General features: G+C 49.5%; 1 protein-coding gene across 38 annotated transcripts in view; it reads left to right on the forward strand.

The window, feature by feature from the left end:
* Positions 1–17,938, forward strand: part of SORBS1 (sorbin and SH3 domain containing 1) — a 231,905-nt gene that overhangs the window by 117,770 nt on the left and 96,197 nt on the right. For 17 of the 38 annotated variants that reach the window (XM_043475881.1, XM_043475889.1, XM_043475892.1 and 14 more), the window contains 5 exons: positions 2,203–2,271; positions 4,851–4,946; positions 6,941–7,069; positions 17,371–17,397; positions 17,516–17,628. In XM_043475881.1, coding sequence (XP_043331816.1) covers positions 2,203–2,271; positions 4,851–4,946; positions 6,941–7,069; positions 17,371–17,397; positions 17,516–17,628 — 434 coding nt within the window. The remainder of the gene's footprint in view (positions 1–2,202; positions 2,272–4,850; positions 4,947–6,940; positions 7,070–17,370; positions 17,398–17,515; positions 17,629–17,938) is intronic. The other 21 variants (XM_043475886.1, XM_043475900.1, XM_043475903.1 and 18 more) reach the window with 3 other exon arrangements.

Genomic DNA, 17,938 nt, shown 5'->3' on the forward strand with positions numbered 1-17,938 from the left:
AGGATGACTGAGTCTCAGCCAAATGCACTACTGGGGTTTGGGGCATTTGGGGAAATAGAATATATATAAACCATTATTAGAGTATATCTGATTTGTATATAGAGAGTATTCTATATATAAAAGCCATTTTTTATTTTAAAAATAAATGTTCATCTCAGCTGGGGACAAAGAAGATAAGTCATGGGATGGATCAGAACAGACTTCAAATCCCCTCTTAGTGATCTTAGAGCCTGGCATCCTTTCTGAGCTTTAGATTTCTTCTCTATAAAATGAGAGTTCTTAACTCCTAGCTCTAGGGCTTGGATATTAAGGATAAAAATCAGGTGCTAATTATGGAATGAATGCTCAGCAAGGACCCTTAGATCAGGCAAATAGAGGCTTTATAAAACCATGGCTATTATATTTGTGGCTTGGTTGGTTCTTGGCTACTTCCCTGGTGGCTCAGACGGTTAAGAATCTGCCTGCAATGTGGGGACCCAGGTTCTATCCCTGGGTCAGGAAGATTCCCTGGAGAAGGGAATGGCAACCCATTCCAGTATTCTTGCCTGGAGAGTTCCATGGACAGAAGAACCTGGTGAGCTACAGCCCATGGGGCTGCAAAGAGTCAGACACGACTGAGCGACTAACACTTTTGGCTCTCGGCTGCAGTGGCATCACCCAACCTTGCTGATCACGGGTCCTGCCCCCTTGTCTTCTCCGGGCTTCCACCATCAGTTCTGGGATGGGGAGCTGGGTGGCGCTCAGGCTGCCAGCGGGCAATGAGGGTCTCAGTGTGTTCAGCTGAGCGGAACTTTGAAAGGTCCCCTGCCAACAACACAGGAGGTGCCATTCAAGGTAAACCTCGAGGTACAGAGGACTTCCCCAAGGTAGAAGAGGGGGCGCAGGCCTTCCTGGCTGAGGGCCTCTCAAGATCCAAGGCCTGAAGATCAGAAAGCATCTGATTTGCTGAAGAGGTTGTGAGGAGACCGTCATGGCGGGCAGGCGCAGGAGGGGAACTGCTGCTGGGAAAGGGCTGGCACCAGTGGCTGAAGGGCTTAGAGTCTGGGGTGGGTACCCAGGCTTTGTCCCTGGGTAGCTGCTGGCCACTGGGTCTTGCTTGTCAGCTTGCTTTTAATCATCACAAAGGTCAGTTTGTTAATTTGAATATAACCACTTATGCCATCTCACTTACTTAAAAAATTATATTCCAAACAATCATTTGTACATTTGGGGGAACTTGATTCCAAGTTCAATTTTTTTTTTCCTCGTAGAAATGATAATATAAATGATTGACTTCCCAGGGGACTTGCCTGGTGGTCCAGTGGCTAAGACTCTAAGCTCCCAATGCAGGGGGCCTGGGTTCCATCCCTGGTCGGGAAACTCGATCCCATGTGCCACAGCTTGAATGTCGCAACTGAACATCCTTAGTTGTGTGCCACCATGAAGACCCAGTGCAGCCTGATAAATAACTTTAAAAAAAAAAAAAAGATTGACTTCCCAACTCTAGACTCCGGTAGTATTTTTATTTTCAAATTAGAAGTGAAATGCAGTACATTTAAAGTGGAGGGTCTTAGAAATTCACATTGCTTTGTCCCGTCTTGTTTCGTCCTGTACCCAGGGGGTTTTCAGGCCTATGGGGTGTAGATGGTGGTCTTAGGGATGCAGACTGAGGGCTGGGGTGGAGAAAGGGGCAGGACAGAGCCAGGAAGAGCAGTCAGGGAGCCAGGTCATCTCCACAACCAGAACACAAGAGCTGTGGCTGGGGACCGTGGTCTGGGGGCTGGGCCAGCGTGGCTTCCGTGGCTGTAGGTGTGGGCTGGGGTGGAGGGAAGTGTCACAGAGCCTGAGGTTCTATCCTGTCTGGCTGACAGCTCTCAGGATTCACAGGGATGCTTTTGAGCAGCCTTGGAATGGTAGATAAGCCTTTGTCAGGCAGGAGATGCTGCTTTGAGGGAATTAAGATTTTCTTTTTTTAAATGTCAGAATTGAAGCCAAGCCAGGAGACCAGAGAATATCACTCACAGCACACTTCCCATCCAAACAGCTTTTGCATCCTCCCTGGTTCAAGCCACAAAGCATTCTCAGAAACTCTCCCATGACGCTCCAGGGCCACTTTTCAGGCCTGAGAGAGCCCCCGAGACCCAGAACTTTGCACTGGCGGGACTCAGAAAGGGTGGGAGATGTGATCACAAGCCTCATGCTCTTATTCGTTCTTTCTTTCAGAATGTGACGTGGGTGCTTCCAAAGCCGTGGTGAATGGGTTGGCACCGGGCAGCAATGGGCAAGATAAAGGTAAGGCTCTTGAAGGTAAGCCTGGCATTTTTAGAAAGAGCAGGGCCCGGGGCCACCTGCCTGGTGGGAACAGTCACTGGTCTAATTAGGTTGTGACCTAGAGACCTGTTCCCAGGCTTTCTGAGACTTGAGTCTGAGGCTGCCATTTCCCACTGTGAGGTGACGTGTTCAACTGTTCCCAGCTCACAGGATGCTGCGAACCACCCACCAAATCACAGAGGCCTCATGTATATGGCATTTATCAGCCCGCAGTCTCTCTTACCTGGCATCTCATCTTCACCGGTGATAAATAGTGACATATTCAGCATCCTGACCCTGAGGCTAGAGCCTAAATAGCTGAAATAAATCATTTTGGTGACATTCGTTTCGTGGGCATCCTCCCAAGTTTTGAATTTTTAAAATTTTAGGACAAAAGATGCAAGTGTGAAAGGAATGATGGATAGGATGACCTTTGAGGTCCCATCTGTCATCCCATCTCTCATCCTGAACAGCCAAGCAGCAGGATTCCCACGTCACTCTGCAGTGAGAGGAGGCAGGGGTTCAAGTCCTGGCCTGCTGCTCATAAACAGACACCTCTTGGGAGGCCCATTGTCTTTATGGCTATGAGTTTCCTTATCTAGAAAATGAGGGAATTTGATGATCTGCAGTATTTTTTCCTGCTTGAAACACAGGTTCCAGTGATTCTATCAGTGTTCATCCCATTATGTCTTATGGTATCAGAGAGGGAGGGCAGAAGTCCTGTCATCGGGCTTTTGAGTCACAATGCACCCTCTCTCAGAGTTCGTTTACAGTTTGACATGTTTGGACTTGGTAATTACTGTCTGGGTCAGCCACATATTCCCTTTGAGAGAGGGCAAAGTGGAAAGTCAGAAAGAGCAGCCAAGAGTGAAGGCGTAGAGAATAGGAGGGCTGGGGCGCCAGGGCCCATTGGTTAGGGCGCCCCTGTGCAGAAGGGGTCCTGCTGTCCTGCCCTTTGCCTCCCTGCCTGGCTGCCCTTCTCCTTACCTGGTGTGGGGCTATGTTCCCAATCTCGGCCAAGGGGATGTTGAAGGGCGGTGCGCGCAGGGGAGTGTTTAAGCATCTTCTGAGGAACGTGGGGGAGACGTGGGTGTCTGGTGCTCACCGTCAAGCCCAGCCCTGTGAATCCATTGGGGGACAGGAGACTTCGGGGGTGTACGGCAGGGTGGCAAGTGGAGGTGCGCTCCGCTCTACTCTCTCCTCGATAAGACGCACCTTTGGTTGGAAAATCAAGGCAGATGCCCCCTGGAGCCATCAGGGCGGCCTGGGGTGGTCACTGTTGGGCTCTGCTCTCGCTCTCTTCATTCAGCACTGGTTGACTCTGAGCAACAGTCTTGCTTCTTCCTCTGAAAATGGTAACAAAAACCTCCCACCCAGCCTCCCAGGTGGCCTAGGGAGCAGTCAGTAGGATTGCTGTGAAAGCACGTTTGTATCTGAACACGTGCAGGATTGTTGTTTTCCCTTCAGTTCTTGGCGGCCAGATGACCGCCACGCGCCTCGTGAAATGGCAGCCCGGTGGACTGGAAGGTGAACTGCCCTTGCAGGGGTACCTCCTTCCTCCCGTCCCCTTGGCAAGCCCGTCAGCATGATATTGATGCAGCTGTGACAGTCTTGGTTCCCAAACAGCCCAACCCACTGCCCCCCACCACCCCATCCCCCGCCCAGTTATGAAGTGGATTTGGGGCCCTGAGACCTCCGGGTGTTGCCCATTGGTGTGATGTTGGCCCATAGCCTGTGAGCGCACATCTATTTGCTGCCGCTGGGACAGAAGGAGGTCTCACAAGAAGGCGGGTTTGGGAAGATGCCCACCCTTGTGATTCCAGAACCTGGGGAGCCAGGGGGCCCAGGGAGGTCTGAGCACCTGGATTTGAGGTCAGCAGCCTCCGCCCGTGTACCGGGCAGTACCCCAGCTCAGGGAGCTCAGCTGCTGTCAGCGTCCTGGGCCAGGCGCGTGGGCACTGCCCAGAGTCTTAAGTGCGCATTCAGACACTTTGGCAAACTCTTGCCCAGGAAGGGGTGGGTTTAAGTAGACCATCTGTTGCCCAACAGATGGCCATTCTGATTTGCCTGGGGCCAGAGGGCCAGGGTTGTCAGAGCAGGCCCAAGACCCCAGGAGTTAAGATCCTAGAGTAGCAGCTATGAGGGCCGAAAGGACCAGGTGATTCTCAGACTTGTCCTTCCTCCACTCCTCTGGGGCCCATGAGCTGTAACTCTCCCCCGAGAAGCCCCGGGGACCCCATTTGCTCTCCCCTTCCTGTTTGCCAGGCCATCTGCGTCTCTGTAAGTCCCCTTGCCCAGAGCCTTGGCAGGTTCCTGGTGTGCCAGGCAGCAAAGGCACAGACCAGCTGCGTTTAGGGTGCCGTGGCGGGAGGGTTCTGCCCACCCCGGCGCAGGGCTCTGAAGAGCGAAAGCGGGTTATTTTAAGTTCCTGCGTCCACTGCTCTTCCCATTGTTCTCTGCAGGCGACTTCCTCCTATTGTCCCTGCTGGGTTCCTCCACTGCCTGAGGGTTTCCCAAATGTTTTTTTTCTGGATGCACCATTTACCCTTTTGTGTTTTCAGCAACTGCCGACCCTTTACGTGCACGCTCTATTTCTGCTGTTAAAATAATCCCTGTGAAGACAGTGAAAAACTCTGCAGGCCTAGTACTCCCTCCAGGTATCTCTCCTTGGGTTGGTTTCTTTCTTTTTTTTTTTTTCATTGTTAGCAGACCATGCATGATCTTCTTTCCTTCTAACAAAGACTCGGAGGCTTCATTCCTGCATGTTTAGGAGCCATTCCCTCTCACTTCTCTGGCTGGTTTCCTTCCTTCTGTGTGTGTGTGTGTTTCTGTGAGCCGCGGGCAAATGTGGAAAGGGGCTGACAGGTGCTTTGCCCTTCCCCGCTTAGGGAGAAGGTCAGTCCAGAGGCTGAACGTCGACTCCAGCTGGTACAGGTCTGAGCCCCTTAGGCGACTTAGGTTCTTCCTAGAGGTGCCAGCTCCCCAGAGTTTGTTTAAAACTCCACCGTCCCCAGGAACCAACGTGGCTGCCCAGGGCGTTTCTGAATTGGGCTGGATTTGAAACAGCTGCCCGATCAGGCTGTGTCTCTGGGATCCTGGTGGGGCATTTTCCCTGAGCACTCCCTCCCCTGCCCCCAGCCCCACCTGCACTCGTTCCCTGCCTCTCCTCTCCATGGGGCTGGTACACTTCGGAGCTGGTACAGTTCAGATGTCAGGTCGTAGCTCATAGCTTCCTCCTACACAGCATGGGACAAGTGAGGCCCAGGTGTCTCTGTATCCCAGCGATGGTACTTTCAGGAGTTGGGCCCACCTGGCTATGCACACAGGACCCTGCGGATGGGCTGGCTTTGTCACTGTGCCCCTCACCCTTTTGAAAAGCCCATGAATCACTTTTCCCAGTATTTCCCTGACATCGGTCACTTATCCTGGTAGGATTGGACAAGTCAGATGCTCTTCAAGGCCGCTGCCTGCTGTGCTGGATATGTGTTTTGTGCAAGAGGTGCTGATGGAGCTGATCAGTCCGTTTTGTAACTAATGATTGTTCTGTCTGTGCTGTCGGAAAGGGGGCTGCCGAGTGGGAAGGAGGAGCCAAGAAACTTGGTATTTCTCAGCCGTGGCACAGAAGCGGGGAGGAGCTGGACGTCTGAGCCCACATCCTGCCTGCTGCCCACCTTTAACTTTCCCCACAATCCCACTCATGACAGTTTTAGGCCTGAGATCCAGGCTGTGCCGTGAGCAACTTGCAGAACTGGAATTCAGTTCCACTCAGCCTCACGGAGAGAAACATTCTGCACATATGCCTCCCAGGACTGTGGTCTGCATGGCTTTCTTGCCTCCTCCTTACTGATTTTCCTGGAGGGTGAACAGCCTGTTTTGAAGCATATTTTGAAATCCTCAGTGCAGTTCTGAAAGATGACCTGGGTCTGCTGTGAGGCCACTGTGAACCACAGGAGGGGTCAGGGCCCAGGGAAGGCTCAGCTGGAAGTGCCGCAAACACTGTTCCTCGAAGGATTTAGCGTTTCTAGTCGTTTTCTTTGGTGCGAATTTTCTTCATTAAGTTTGGAATGTGAGGTTCCAGGCCTCGTGATCTTTCTCCCCAGGCAGCACATCCTGTCTCACCCCTGCAGGGGGCTTGGCTTGCTGGCACAAGGAGATTGTCTTGCTTTTTCCGCTGAGGGACTGCTCTGAGAAATGATTGTCTGTTGAACCTTCACCGAATGCCCTGTGCTGTTAACTTGCTCTTCTATAAAAAGGATGGTGTGGGAACTTGAGATATCTTTTATAAATTCTTTCTTGACCTGTGCCTTACTAATTGGTCAGAAGTCTGCTCACCAAACTAAACTTCATTTAATAAAAGAAATCAACCCGCTTTGGTTTGGATATATTTCCAGCTGACATTGTAACGCATCCATTGACTCAGAACTCACTGTGCCTCCATTCCCTCCTAACCTCATGACAGGTGGGAAACCCCTGAAAATACGGTTTGTCCCTCTCCATCATCCACAGATTAATTTTCATTGACCGCAAGACTCTGCCTGTCTGTAACCAGGTTCATCTCATTCCCCAGCTGGACCAAATTGCTGGCTGATTATGGTTTTAATTCTTCAGGCGCCCTGGATTCAGTCTCCCCTTTTGGATCTTTCCTTTTCAGACATGGATCCTACAAGAATCTGCACTGGGAAGGGAGCGGTGACTCTCCGGGCCTCGTCCTCCTACAGGGAGATCCCAAGCAGTAGCCCTGTGAGCCCCCAGGAGACCCCAAAGCAGGAGAGGAAAACAGGTGCGCTGCTTTGGAGACCCGGGGGTGGGGGTGGGGGGGCGCGGAATCCATCGGCTGCCTCCCAGTTCTCCAGGGGCCCCTGCACAGTCTGCTCCTGTCCCTGCCGTGGTGGGTGATGATCACTGCCCTAAATGAACAGGTACTCACTGGCTTCAGGCAAAGGCATGGCAGCGGCCACTGTATTCTAGCTTTTGATGGAACGTGTGGGCAGTCTGCGGCTCTGCAGACAGTGTTCAGGAGGACAGAGAAGGCTTAGGGGTCTCGGGAGGGATTGCTGAGATAGCCTCCAGGTTAGGCTTCTCTGAGCCCATCCCCACTTCTGGGAGCTCAGCGGTGACCATCCAGGTGGGGCTGGGGCGGAATCCCAGGAGACTGAGAAGGGCAGGTGGCTGTCTGGCCTCATTAGCTCCCAAGAAGACAGGGAGGTGACCTGGGGCAGCAGGTCTGCAGAGCATGTCTAAGGCCAGTGCAGACTAGGAACGGAGGGAGCAGACAAAGGAAGCCCCCCTCCCCGGCCCATCCCATCACTCAGGAAACCCGGGTGCCTAGAGCTCCACATTGTGGTGGAGACCTGGGACTTTGGATTGGTTATTATTTTTAAGAAACAGTAGACACAAGTGCGTGCATGCTAAGTCGCTTCAGTCGAGTCTGGCTCTTTGCCACCCCATGGACTGTAGCCCACCAGGCTCCTCTGTCCATGGGATTCTCCAGACAAGAATACTGGAGTGGGTTGCCGTGCCCTCCTCCAGGAGCTCTTCCCAACCCAGGAATCAAACCCAGGTCTCCTGCATTGCAGGCAGATTCTTTACCATCTGAGCCACTGCCCAGACCTGGGATTTTGGAACCTCATAGATGGGATTCATGTCCTGCCTCCACCACCTGTTGGCTGTTCAGTCATGGATGAGATAGGTGGTCTCTCTTAACCTTGGTGAACCCATCTGAAAAATGGGGTTGAGAACTATACCTGCCTCCCAACATCGTTGTGAGGATGAAGTGTGTAAAGCGTTTTGTGCCACACCTGGTGGCGTGAGATGAGCTGGCAGACCTTAACCTGCTCGTGAAAGTGCTCAGTCATGTCCGACTCTTTGCGACCCCATGGACTGTAGCCTACCAGGCTCCTCTGTCCATGGGATTCTCCAGGCAAGAATACTGGAGTGGGTTGCCATTTCCTTCTCCAGGGGATCTTCCCAACTCAGGGATCAAACCCGGGTCTCCTGCACTGCAGGCAGACACTTTAACCTCTGAGCCACCAGGGAAGACTTAACCTGTTCTTAGCAGGTTATGATTATTTGGGCCTCTCTGGGGAGCCCTTTCTGCAGCCCAAGTGTTTCTGGGAGCTGGGAAAGGCTGACTTTGAGGTTCCCCAGGCACTGTTTCCTTAGACTGGGGCGGCCCCTTTCCACTGAAGGGCAGTGTTTCTCACACTTCAGCCGATTGTGTCAGAATCACCTTGAGTAGAGACGCAAGTTCCCAGACCCTAGCTCAGAGCATTAGGCTTTATGATTCCCACCTGTAGGCCTGAGGTGGGGTCCGAGATTTTGCCTTCAGGTCATGCTGATGTTGCCGGTCCCAGGACCACATCTGAGAACTCTGACTATAGGGGATGGGTGTTTTCTCCCGTCTTGAAGGAAGGAAATGCAGAGAGAAAATGAATTGGGGTGATGACCACTTCCTTGGTGCCAGAGACGTGCAGACTCTTTTGGTATGGTGGGGAATGGTGTGCTGTGATAGATGGAATTATATAGGATGGAGATGGTCAGTGCCCAACATCCTGGAAACCTAACTTTATGTCCATCCCAGCCAGTGGAACAGGTACCAAAGCAGATACCCAAGGACAAGTCCAGGCTGGAGTTTGAGTAAAAGCCCTATTCTGATGTGTTGGTCCCTATGGAAAGCTGCTTTATCCCTAGGCTCAGGGGAAGGTGTAAGTGGCCTCCAGCACTGTAGGCTGACAGTAGCTTCTTGACTCTGTATTCCTGAACCTAACTTTTGCCCCACTACAGCTTGCCATTCTGCTCTCAGGAAAGGTGGTGACGTTGGGAAGATCCAGCTCCCAAGCTGGAGGACCTCTGGGGAAGAGAGAACCTTAAGGGATAATTTAAAGAGAAAGAACATACCTGCTGCCCTATGTTCTGATAAAAGAACCCATCAACTGCCTGGCCCTTCCTCTTGTGGTGAATGGGAAGAGAAGGGGCCTTGAGCTCCCCCTGGTGGTCACAATATGGCACAACAGAGCCCCCATGTTACTCTGCCTTGCCATCTGTAGGCTTGCACTCCAGTGCTATGCAGTGGTCTGGGCACTTTAGGAAACTGTCTCTAGTCCCCAGATGATTCTATATCTTGCAGATTTGTAACAGCTAATTTAAATTTTAAAGGATCTTGTTTTAAAATGGAAATACCTTGAAGGATTAGGGGATGGCTATCCATCATTCACATGAAAGTGAAGGTGTTAGTCACTCAGTCATGTCTGACTCTGCGACCCCGTGAAATTCTTCATGCAAGAATACTGGAATGGGTAGCCATTCCCTTTTCCAGGGTATCTTCCCAACCCAGGGATCAAATTCAGGTCTCCTGCATTGCAGGCAGGCAGATTCCTTACTATCTGAGCCACCAGGTCTCCCACATTGCAGGAGGATTCTTTACCAGCTGAGCCACAAGGGAAGCCCAAGAGTCCTGGAGTGGGGAGCCTATCCCGTCTCCAGCAGATCTTCCTGACCCAGGAATCGAACCGGGGTCTCCTGCATTGCAGGCCTATTCTTTACCAACTGAGCTATCAGGAAAGCCATATCTTGCACTAAATTTAATCTTTGTAGATTATCTTCTGCCAGATAACAGAGATCATTAAATCCAAATCAACAAACATTCATTCTGCAGCATATAGGAGCTAGACATCACTGGGAGTCACCAGGAATTGTGATGAGAAGGGGAGAAAGAGAAAAAATTTTAGGTGCATTATGAGAGCACAAAAAACAGTTTATTCCAACAGTAGAATCAGGTATGGGCCCTTACTTCACTGTTTTCTGACCATGCATAATGTCACACTTTTGAAACACGAATGAAGGGTGAAGGACTTGGGTCCAATGGTTTCTAAGCCTTTCTAGTTCCAAAATATTTTATAAATTTAGAAAGTTTGGAAATTAAACTGATACAAACAGAGTCTTCTTCACTGGAGACAAATTCAGGGTTGTTATACAAGGCCAGTTTGGGTGGAAAGGAAAAAGCTGGGGTTGAGTGGGAGGCCGGGGAAATACACTGATTAGGTGTCCAACAGGCTGGAATGAGTTAGCACTGGAAGTGAGTTTAAAAGAGGATGCAGCTCCAGTGGGACTTTAAGGACTGGAGGGACATTCTTGTTCTCTTATCCTTCGGGTCCTTGGTCATCATCCTGCTATCTCTTGACTCTGCTGGGTGTGTGTGGCTCTTCAGCCCTACTCACCCCTGCCTACTCCCTTCACCTGAGCCTCTGGATGACAACTTGCTGGCCACACCAAGCCATTGAGCCTTGACTCAGCTCATGAAAACAGTTCTCAGCAGTACTTGCAGGCAGCCATGCCAGCCTGGACTGGGAGCCCAAGCATGAGGCAGGATGCCTTGCCTGGCTCTTGCTAAGGATCAGGTGTGCTTCCTGATCCTGGTGTCTTCACAGATAGCACGTGTCAGATACCAGCTGCTCCCACCAGGGCCAGCATCTGTGCCCCAGCCTCTCGGTCTGTTCCTCTCTGCCTTGCTCCTTGGCTTTACCACCTTCTTCCATCCCTGCCAGTCTCCAAGTTGTTGATCACTTGCCTGGATTAGAAGCTTTGTTCTCACGTTACTGCCCCATATCTGTGGCCTGATTTCCTTCTCTATATGGCCCCTTGACACCCACGTTTCAGGGATGTCCCCTTTTCCCTGTCCTTGCTCCAGCTCCCTCGCCCTGTGAGAGGTGGTCTGCTTCTCAAATCACACAGTCCTCAATCAAGGCTCAGCTCTGCCACTGACTAACCTTGGGGAGCTTCAGTTTCCCATCTGTAAAGTGGAGATGTTCTTCATAGGGTTGTTGGGATTCCGCGACTCGTACGTACCAGGACGTAGCCCAGAGCCAGGCAGGCACCAGGTGCTCTTGGATGGGAGCCAGTCTAGTTACTGCAAATCAGGAGGCCACTGCAGAAAGACCTACAGTAATTCCTGTGAGAGACTCTGAGGGTCTAGACCCAGTGTGGTGATGGGGGGCGGGCGGGGGGAGGAAGAGGAGGGGCCAAGCGAGGCGTGTGTTTGGAAGAGTGGAGTGGCAGGGTTGGCGCAGTGTCTCAGGAGCGTGGAGAGGTAGGACTCCGTGCTGAGCAGGAGGCGCCTTCCCTGGTTGACTAGGAGAATCAACGTGGCACTCATGGAGACGCTGGATATATGAGGGGAATCGGAAGGAATGTTGAATTCCGTTCCTTGATGTACTGAGTTTCTTGGCAAGAGAAGGACTTCTAGGAAGAAGTTTCTAATAGGCATTTGGAAATTTGGAATCCAAGTTGCAGACTTGGGAGCCATCGGCATCCACGTGAACACTGGGAGGGTGGAGATGCTCTCTGAGGTGGTGACAGATGGAGCCCTCAGAGTTGCCCAGTTTAAGCTCAGCCTCCATGTGTGAGGCCCTCAGTTCCATTCCTGGTGCCTCCATCAAAGAAAAAAAAACACCAAAAACCAAACAAACAAAAAACTCAGCCTCCAGACTCCTGCCTTCCATGGTAGCTTGACTCTGGATCCTTGACCACCTTCCTAGTCTTTGAATGTAGACCTGGGTTTTGGATTGGAACCATCTGGAAAGAACTATAGTAATCTTAATGCTGATTCCCTGCCTCCGAGAGAAGCTGCTTCTTCCTGCTTGCTGGTGTGATATCCTGGCTGGGTTTGGGTAATGGCCCTGTTGGTTCAGATGTGGCTCCACCTGTGTCCCCAGGTCAGGGGACATCAATGGTCCATCAATGGACCATCAATCCCTTTGTTCTGACTCAAAAGCCAAGGTTCAGTTCAATCCTTATCCTTTACTCTGTGCCTGTTGGCTCTCATCCTTTCTGTCTGATTCTTGACTGCAAAGTTAGCTTTGGATGTAGAGATTCTTGGACCTGTAACCAGCTCATTTCCTCACATTTGCTCTCCAGAAATAGCAGTAGCAAGAAGATAAGAGAATTGACATTAAAATAGTTAGACATTCCTTACCCCCATTAACTAAGAGTCTTTTTCATGAGCTCATGTGTGATAAAAGGGGCCAGATGAGAAGTCATTGGAGGCAAAGTCCTGACAAGAGAAGACTCACTGTGGTACCAACTGCAAGGTCAGGGAATTCCCAAAACCACCCTAAGGTTTGATAATTTGGTAGCAGGACTCAAAGAACTCACTGAAAGCTGTTATACTCACAGTTCTGGTGAACAGTGAGAGGATGCAGATTAAAATCAGCTAAAAGAAGGAGTGTATAGGGTGGAGTCTGGGGAAGAAGGAAGCATAGAGTTGGCAGGGTTCTTGCCTTTGAAGTCAGGATGCGTCAGTTCCTAGCACTGCGTGTGAGAACATCCTCAGAGCGGTGCTGATCAGGAAGGTCATCCAAGCTGTGGTGTCCATGGTTTTTATTGGGGCTCTATTACATTGGGGTTTCTCTGGTGGTTCAGATGGTAAAGAATCTGCCTGCAATGCGGGAGGTTCGATCCCTGGGTTGGGAAGATCCCCTGGAGAAGGTAATGGCAACCCACTCCAGTATTCTTGCCTGGAGAATCCCATGGACAGAAGAGACTGGTGGGCTCCAGGCCATGGGGTCATAAAGAGTTGGACACAACTGAGCGACTGACACACAACACATCCACTGCCCAAGTGGTTCACTTCACTCTCCAGTCCATTAGCTGTGGACTCAAAAGTCCCCCAGCCTCAGTCACACTGTTGGCATAGTACAGACACAGTCCTGTGAAGATGACATCCCAGGCTCTTAGAGATTAACTCCTGGAAGCCAGAGAGCAAAGGCCAGACCTCCTTTTGGAGAGGGGTAAATTCTTTACCACACCGCATTAATAAAAATTAAACAAGATTTGGAACACTGTTAACCCTCTTTTAACACCTTTTCCTCTAACTCTTGGATACCCTACTGGGAAACACAGAACTAACTCAATGAAAAGTGTCCTGAGATCCCAAGAAGTGATCAGCCAAACAACCTTCCAATAGACCAAAATGAAATTAGCACAGGATGAGATAAAGGAAAATAAGTAAGCTGTGGCCACGGACCAGGAAAGATTGTATATCAAGAACAGATGGAGGAAAAGATAAAGCAAAATAAATTAAACTTCTCGTGAAAAGGCTCAGTCTCCTCAGAGCTGCAAAGCCTACTGAGGATCCAGCTTTCTAAGCCCCTCCTCCACCTCGGAACTCTGAGCCAACTTTTATTGAGAGAAGCATTTTTGACAGTCTATCTAACCAAGAGTTAATAATTGATGATCATGTACATGATCATGACAAAGTCTCACCTGTCACACTCAGACACAAATGGCCTACCAGCTTTGAAGGTTCAGGAGACTAGGTACCAGATGAAAGATGATGAAACGTCAGGAACGCAGCTCTTTTAAGGAAGAAAGGAATGTTCCGTAGGGTCCTGGGAACTGCCTTTTGGGTGATGGGGATAGGGGAACAGTCTTAAAGACTTGGAATGGGGGAAAAAAAAGTGGGTTGATCCCTGAGGATATTATGTTCTTATGACTACTTAGCAAATGGCGGAAGTCAACCACTCTAATTTCTATGTCTGGGAAATTTCTTTTCCCTTATATTTTGGATTCCAATCTTACTAAGCATATACTTAATGCCAGATACTTCCATTCAGTCCTTGTGACTCAAGAGGTAGATAGGGCTTCCCTGGTGGTCTAGTGGATAAGAATCCTCCTGCCAATGCAGGGGACAGGGGTTCGATCCCCCATCCAGAAAGATCCCATATGCCTCGGGGCAACTGAGCCCATGCACCAGAACTACTAAGCTTGTGCTCTAGAGCCTGGGGGGTTGCAACTACTGAAGCACTTGTGCCCTAAAGCCTGTACTCTGCAACAAGAGAAGTCACCACAGTGAGAAGCCTGTGCACTGAAACTGGAGAGGAACCCTGTTTGCCGCAACTTGAGAAAAGTCCCCCAGTAGCAAGGAAGATCCAATGCAGCCAAAATAAAATTAGTAAATATTTAAAAGAGATGATCTCCCATTTCACATATGAGGCTCTGTCCCTTGCTTCAGGATATGAAGTGAGCAAAACAGGACTCAAACAAGGCTGTCTGATTCAACAGTGATGGTCCCTTTATGATACCCAGGGGTTTGGAGGAACAGACTTACCTTGGCTTTCCATGACACATCTGTGTGTGCCAGCATCACCTGAATAGAACCAACCCAACCACAGAGTGGACAAAATAACCTGCCCCCACATCCGTGTACAAAGTTCACATCCTTTATTGATAGCCCCTCTTCAGAACCTATTGACATTTAGTATGTATGTCAGTCTAATAGATTTGGTAGAATGACTTAATAAAACCAGACTAGAAATAACCTAGAAAGGAAGGATAAGATTGTAAAAGTGATAGATATAGGGGAGGAAGGAGAACCATTGTCACAATGTGTCCTCTGATGTTTGAAGGCCTGCGTGTGCAAGGAAATCTCAGGGCCAGAGATCCGGATAGATACACCAGTGAGTGTTAAAAATGGTCACTTTTAAAACATGTCCCATCCCTGACCTCAGCAACCCTGTGAGGTGTGTGAGGCGGTGAGGATTATACTTTGCCTTGATCACATAAGCCTGTATGTTGCAGTAACATGAGTAAAAATCAAGTCCTATAAATTTCCCAACTACGTGTTGGGGACAAGAAGACAGGTACCTAGGAATTGTCCCTAAGGTAGTGGCAGAAATGTGACAGGCCATCTGCTCAAAAAATAATTCAGTTGGAACAGGTTATAAAAACTTTGTTTCAGAGGAGGAAGAAATTTGCAAAAATAACCATTTCCCCAGTATAAGGATGTTTTTGAGTATACATTATTATAGCAGCGATTCTCAAAGGGAGCTCTGGGCTGTGGACCAGTGGCCTTAATAGAACCTGGAGACCTGTTGGAAATGTAAATTCTCAAGCCTGACTTCTCATCTGAATCAAAAACTCTGAGATGGGGCCCCATGAACTGTATTTTAACAGGCATTCCTGGTTGTTCTTGATGCGGCTAGACTGCTGTACATGGATGCAGATCACTAGAAACCCTTCTCCTGCCCGGCCTTTTGTCCTCACACTCTTTGGCTTCCACCACCTCCCTGGAATGCAGGCTTGGCTTTGTGGCAGATGGTGGGACTGGTGGCCGTGGGTGGTGGACAGAGTGCCGCACTTGATTCTAGAGACCTGAGCCGACTGCTTTGTCACTTCCTGGCTCTGTGACTTTGGGCAAGTCACCTGGCCTCTCTGTTTCTTTATCCATGAGGTAGAGTGGTTACCTACCTCACAGACTGTGTACACTGAATTAAATACTAAATATGTGTAAAAGTGGCCAACAGCATCTGACACTTAGAAAGGTGTTCAGTAAATAGTTTTTAAAAATCTCAGCTAGACATCCAGAAGACACATCTCTAATCCCTGAGGGACCCATGTTGAAATGGGGCCTTGGGCTCTGAGAGCTGCATTGTATTATTCCCCTCTTTATATAGGATGAGATACGAGGCGGCAGCCAGGAGGAGGAGACTGAGGGATTGAGTCTGTGAGGGGTTGGCAAACTGGTGGTTGGGCCTAACCTGGCCTATGCTTGTTTTTGTATAGCTGGTCAACCTGGAATGGGGTGTGTGTATGTGTGTGTGTGTGTGTGTGTGTGTGTATTTATTTTTTGACTTCCCTTTAATTAGACTGAGCTCTTGGGATTTTAAAAGTGGAATCAATCAGAAGGCAAGGGTATTGGGAAGTAATTTTCCAATACTTGTAAACTCAAATTCTTCTTTGGAGTAAAGCAGGCTTTTGTTTACTGTTCACAGGGTTATTTCTGAGTTGCCAAAAAAAAAAAAAAAATTCCCTATTCAAACTGAGCTGCCACAATTGGACAGAAAGCGTGAGGATGTTTTTTCCTTGCATCTGGGTTTTTATATGTTTAGGGGTTAAAGAAAAAGAATGTGCTATGTGAAAATTAAATGAAATTCAAATTCCAGCTTCCATAAATGAAGGTTTATTGGAACACAGCCACCCCATTCACTTGATACTATCTGTGGCTGCTTTTGTACCACAGCAGCAGAGTTGAATAGTTGCTACTCGGCCCATGTGGCCCTCAGAGCCTAAAGTATTTGCTAACTGGCCCTTTATAGAAAAGGTTTGCTGACCCCTGGGCTACATAGAAGATAGGGAATAGACACAAGAGTTGATGCAGAAGATGGTGAAAAATAACACACATTGCTGAGCTCTGCCAGGCACTGTGCTAAGCACTTCTCATGCTTATATCATTTAATTCTTAAAACAGCACAAGTATATCATTATCCCCATTTTTCAGATGGGAAAACTGAGGCTTATAACTTGCTCAGGGCCACAGAACCCATAGGCAGAGGAGCCAGGATTTGAATTGAGGTCTAGTTGCCTTCCCAGCCAAGCTTGGAACCACTGTGCTCTCCTGCCTTGTGGTGTTAAGTGGGTCAGGTTAGAAGAGACTTAAGGTCTCTGAGCTGTGCCAGGCGATAGAGGGCAGGTTGGTGGCTGGCTGAAGGGAGACAGGGGTGCCTTGTAGTCTGATAAAAACTCAGGATGATTAGATTTTGAAATGTTTATGGGGTTTGTTTAATGCAAAGAAGAAAGGCAGGCAGGGAGAGAAAAGCCCTTATCACAGCAGATACCTCTGGGCTTAAATCACGTTCTCCCCATCCCGTAGCGCCAGCAGCTGTGGAAAAAGTGCTTATGGATGTCTCCCTCTCTGGGTCTGTTTGTTAGCCCAGCCTGCTAATGAGGGGAGGTCATTCTGAGCCCACATCAGGCTTAAAAATGGGGGAGTGCAAGTCAGTGAGTTAGGACTGGACAGGAGAGTTCTGTGGCCTTTTTGTCTGTAAAGTAAGAATGTCAAGAACAATTGTTTCTTCATTACTGTGAATGTGAGCCTTGTGTTTTCAAAGGTCAGCGCCTGTGAGCACATCATGGTTTAGAGTGGGTTCCTATGGTAATTAGGCCATCGTGACTGAGGGCATTTTGTGTCAGGCAACGGGGCACTGGATTTTCGTCTTTCTGAGTACTGCGTGCTTGTTCCCTGCAAACGTAACCATTTCTGTTTTCCCTCTTTTCTGCCTGTTTGCCTCCTTTCTGCGCCACACGTAGTTCTGGAGTCAGAGAATTCCTCAGCAGGTATGGTTTCTCTTGTATCTGTTCTATCCCTGCCTTCCACTGGGAACCCTTCAATCAGAGGGAACCAAGGAATGTTCCTGAGAGTGAGGGGTTCTTTTTTTTTTTTTTCATCCCTCAGATGAGTGGAGGCTTTCTTCCAATGCCGATGCCAATGGAAATGCCCAGCCCTCTTCACTCGCTGCCAAGGGCTACCGAAGTGTGCATCCCAGCCTTCCCTCCAGCAAGCCCCAGGTAGGCGAGTGCCCACGGGCAGGGTGGGGACCACTCTTGAGCCGATAGCTTGCACTTGTGCCTGCCCGCTCACTCAGCTGGATGATGGACTGGGTTCTGAGCCGCACTTTTGGTCAACTCTGGGAAAGCCCCAGGAGGACCGGAGTTAGACAGGAGTTGGAGTCAAGGAAAACAGAAGCATGGGGTGAGGCTGGTCTGTATCGAGCATCAGAAATATCAGCCCAGTGTTTCCTACGTTTGAAACGTGTGCGGAAATGAGGGAATGCCAAGCCAGAAAAAAGGTCTGAGCCTGTTTTATAACAACTCTTTA

Source organism: Cervus canadensis, chromosome 8, assembly GCF_019320065.1.
Source record: "Cervus canadensis isolate Bull #8, Minnesota chromosome 8, ASM1932006v1, whole genome shotgun sequence".
In the NCBI taxonomy this organism is placed as follows: Eukaryota; Metazoa; Chordata; class Mammalia; order Artiodactyla; family Cervidae; genus Cervus; species Cervus canadensis.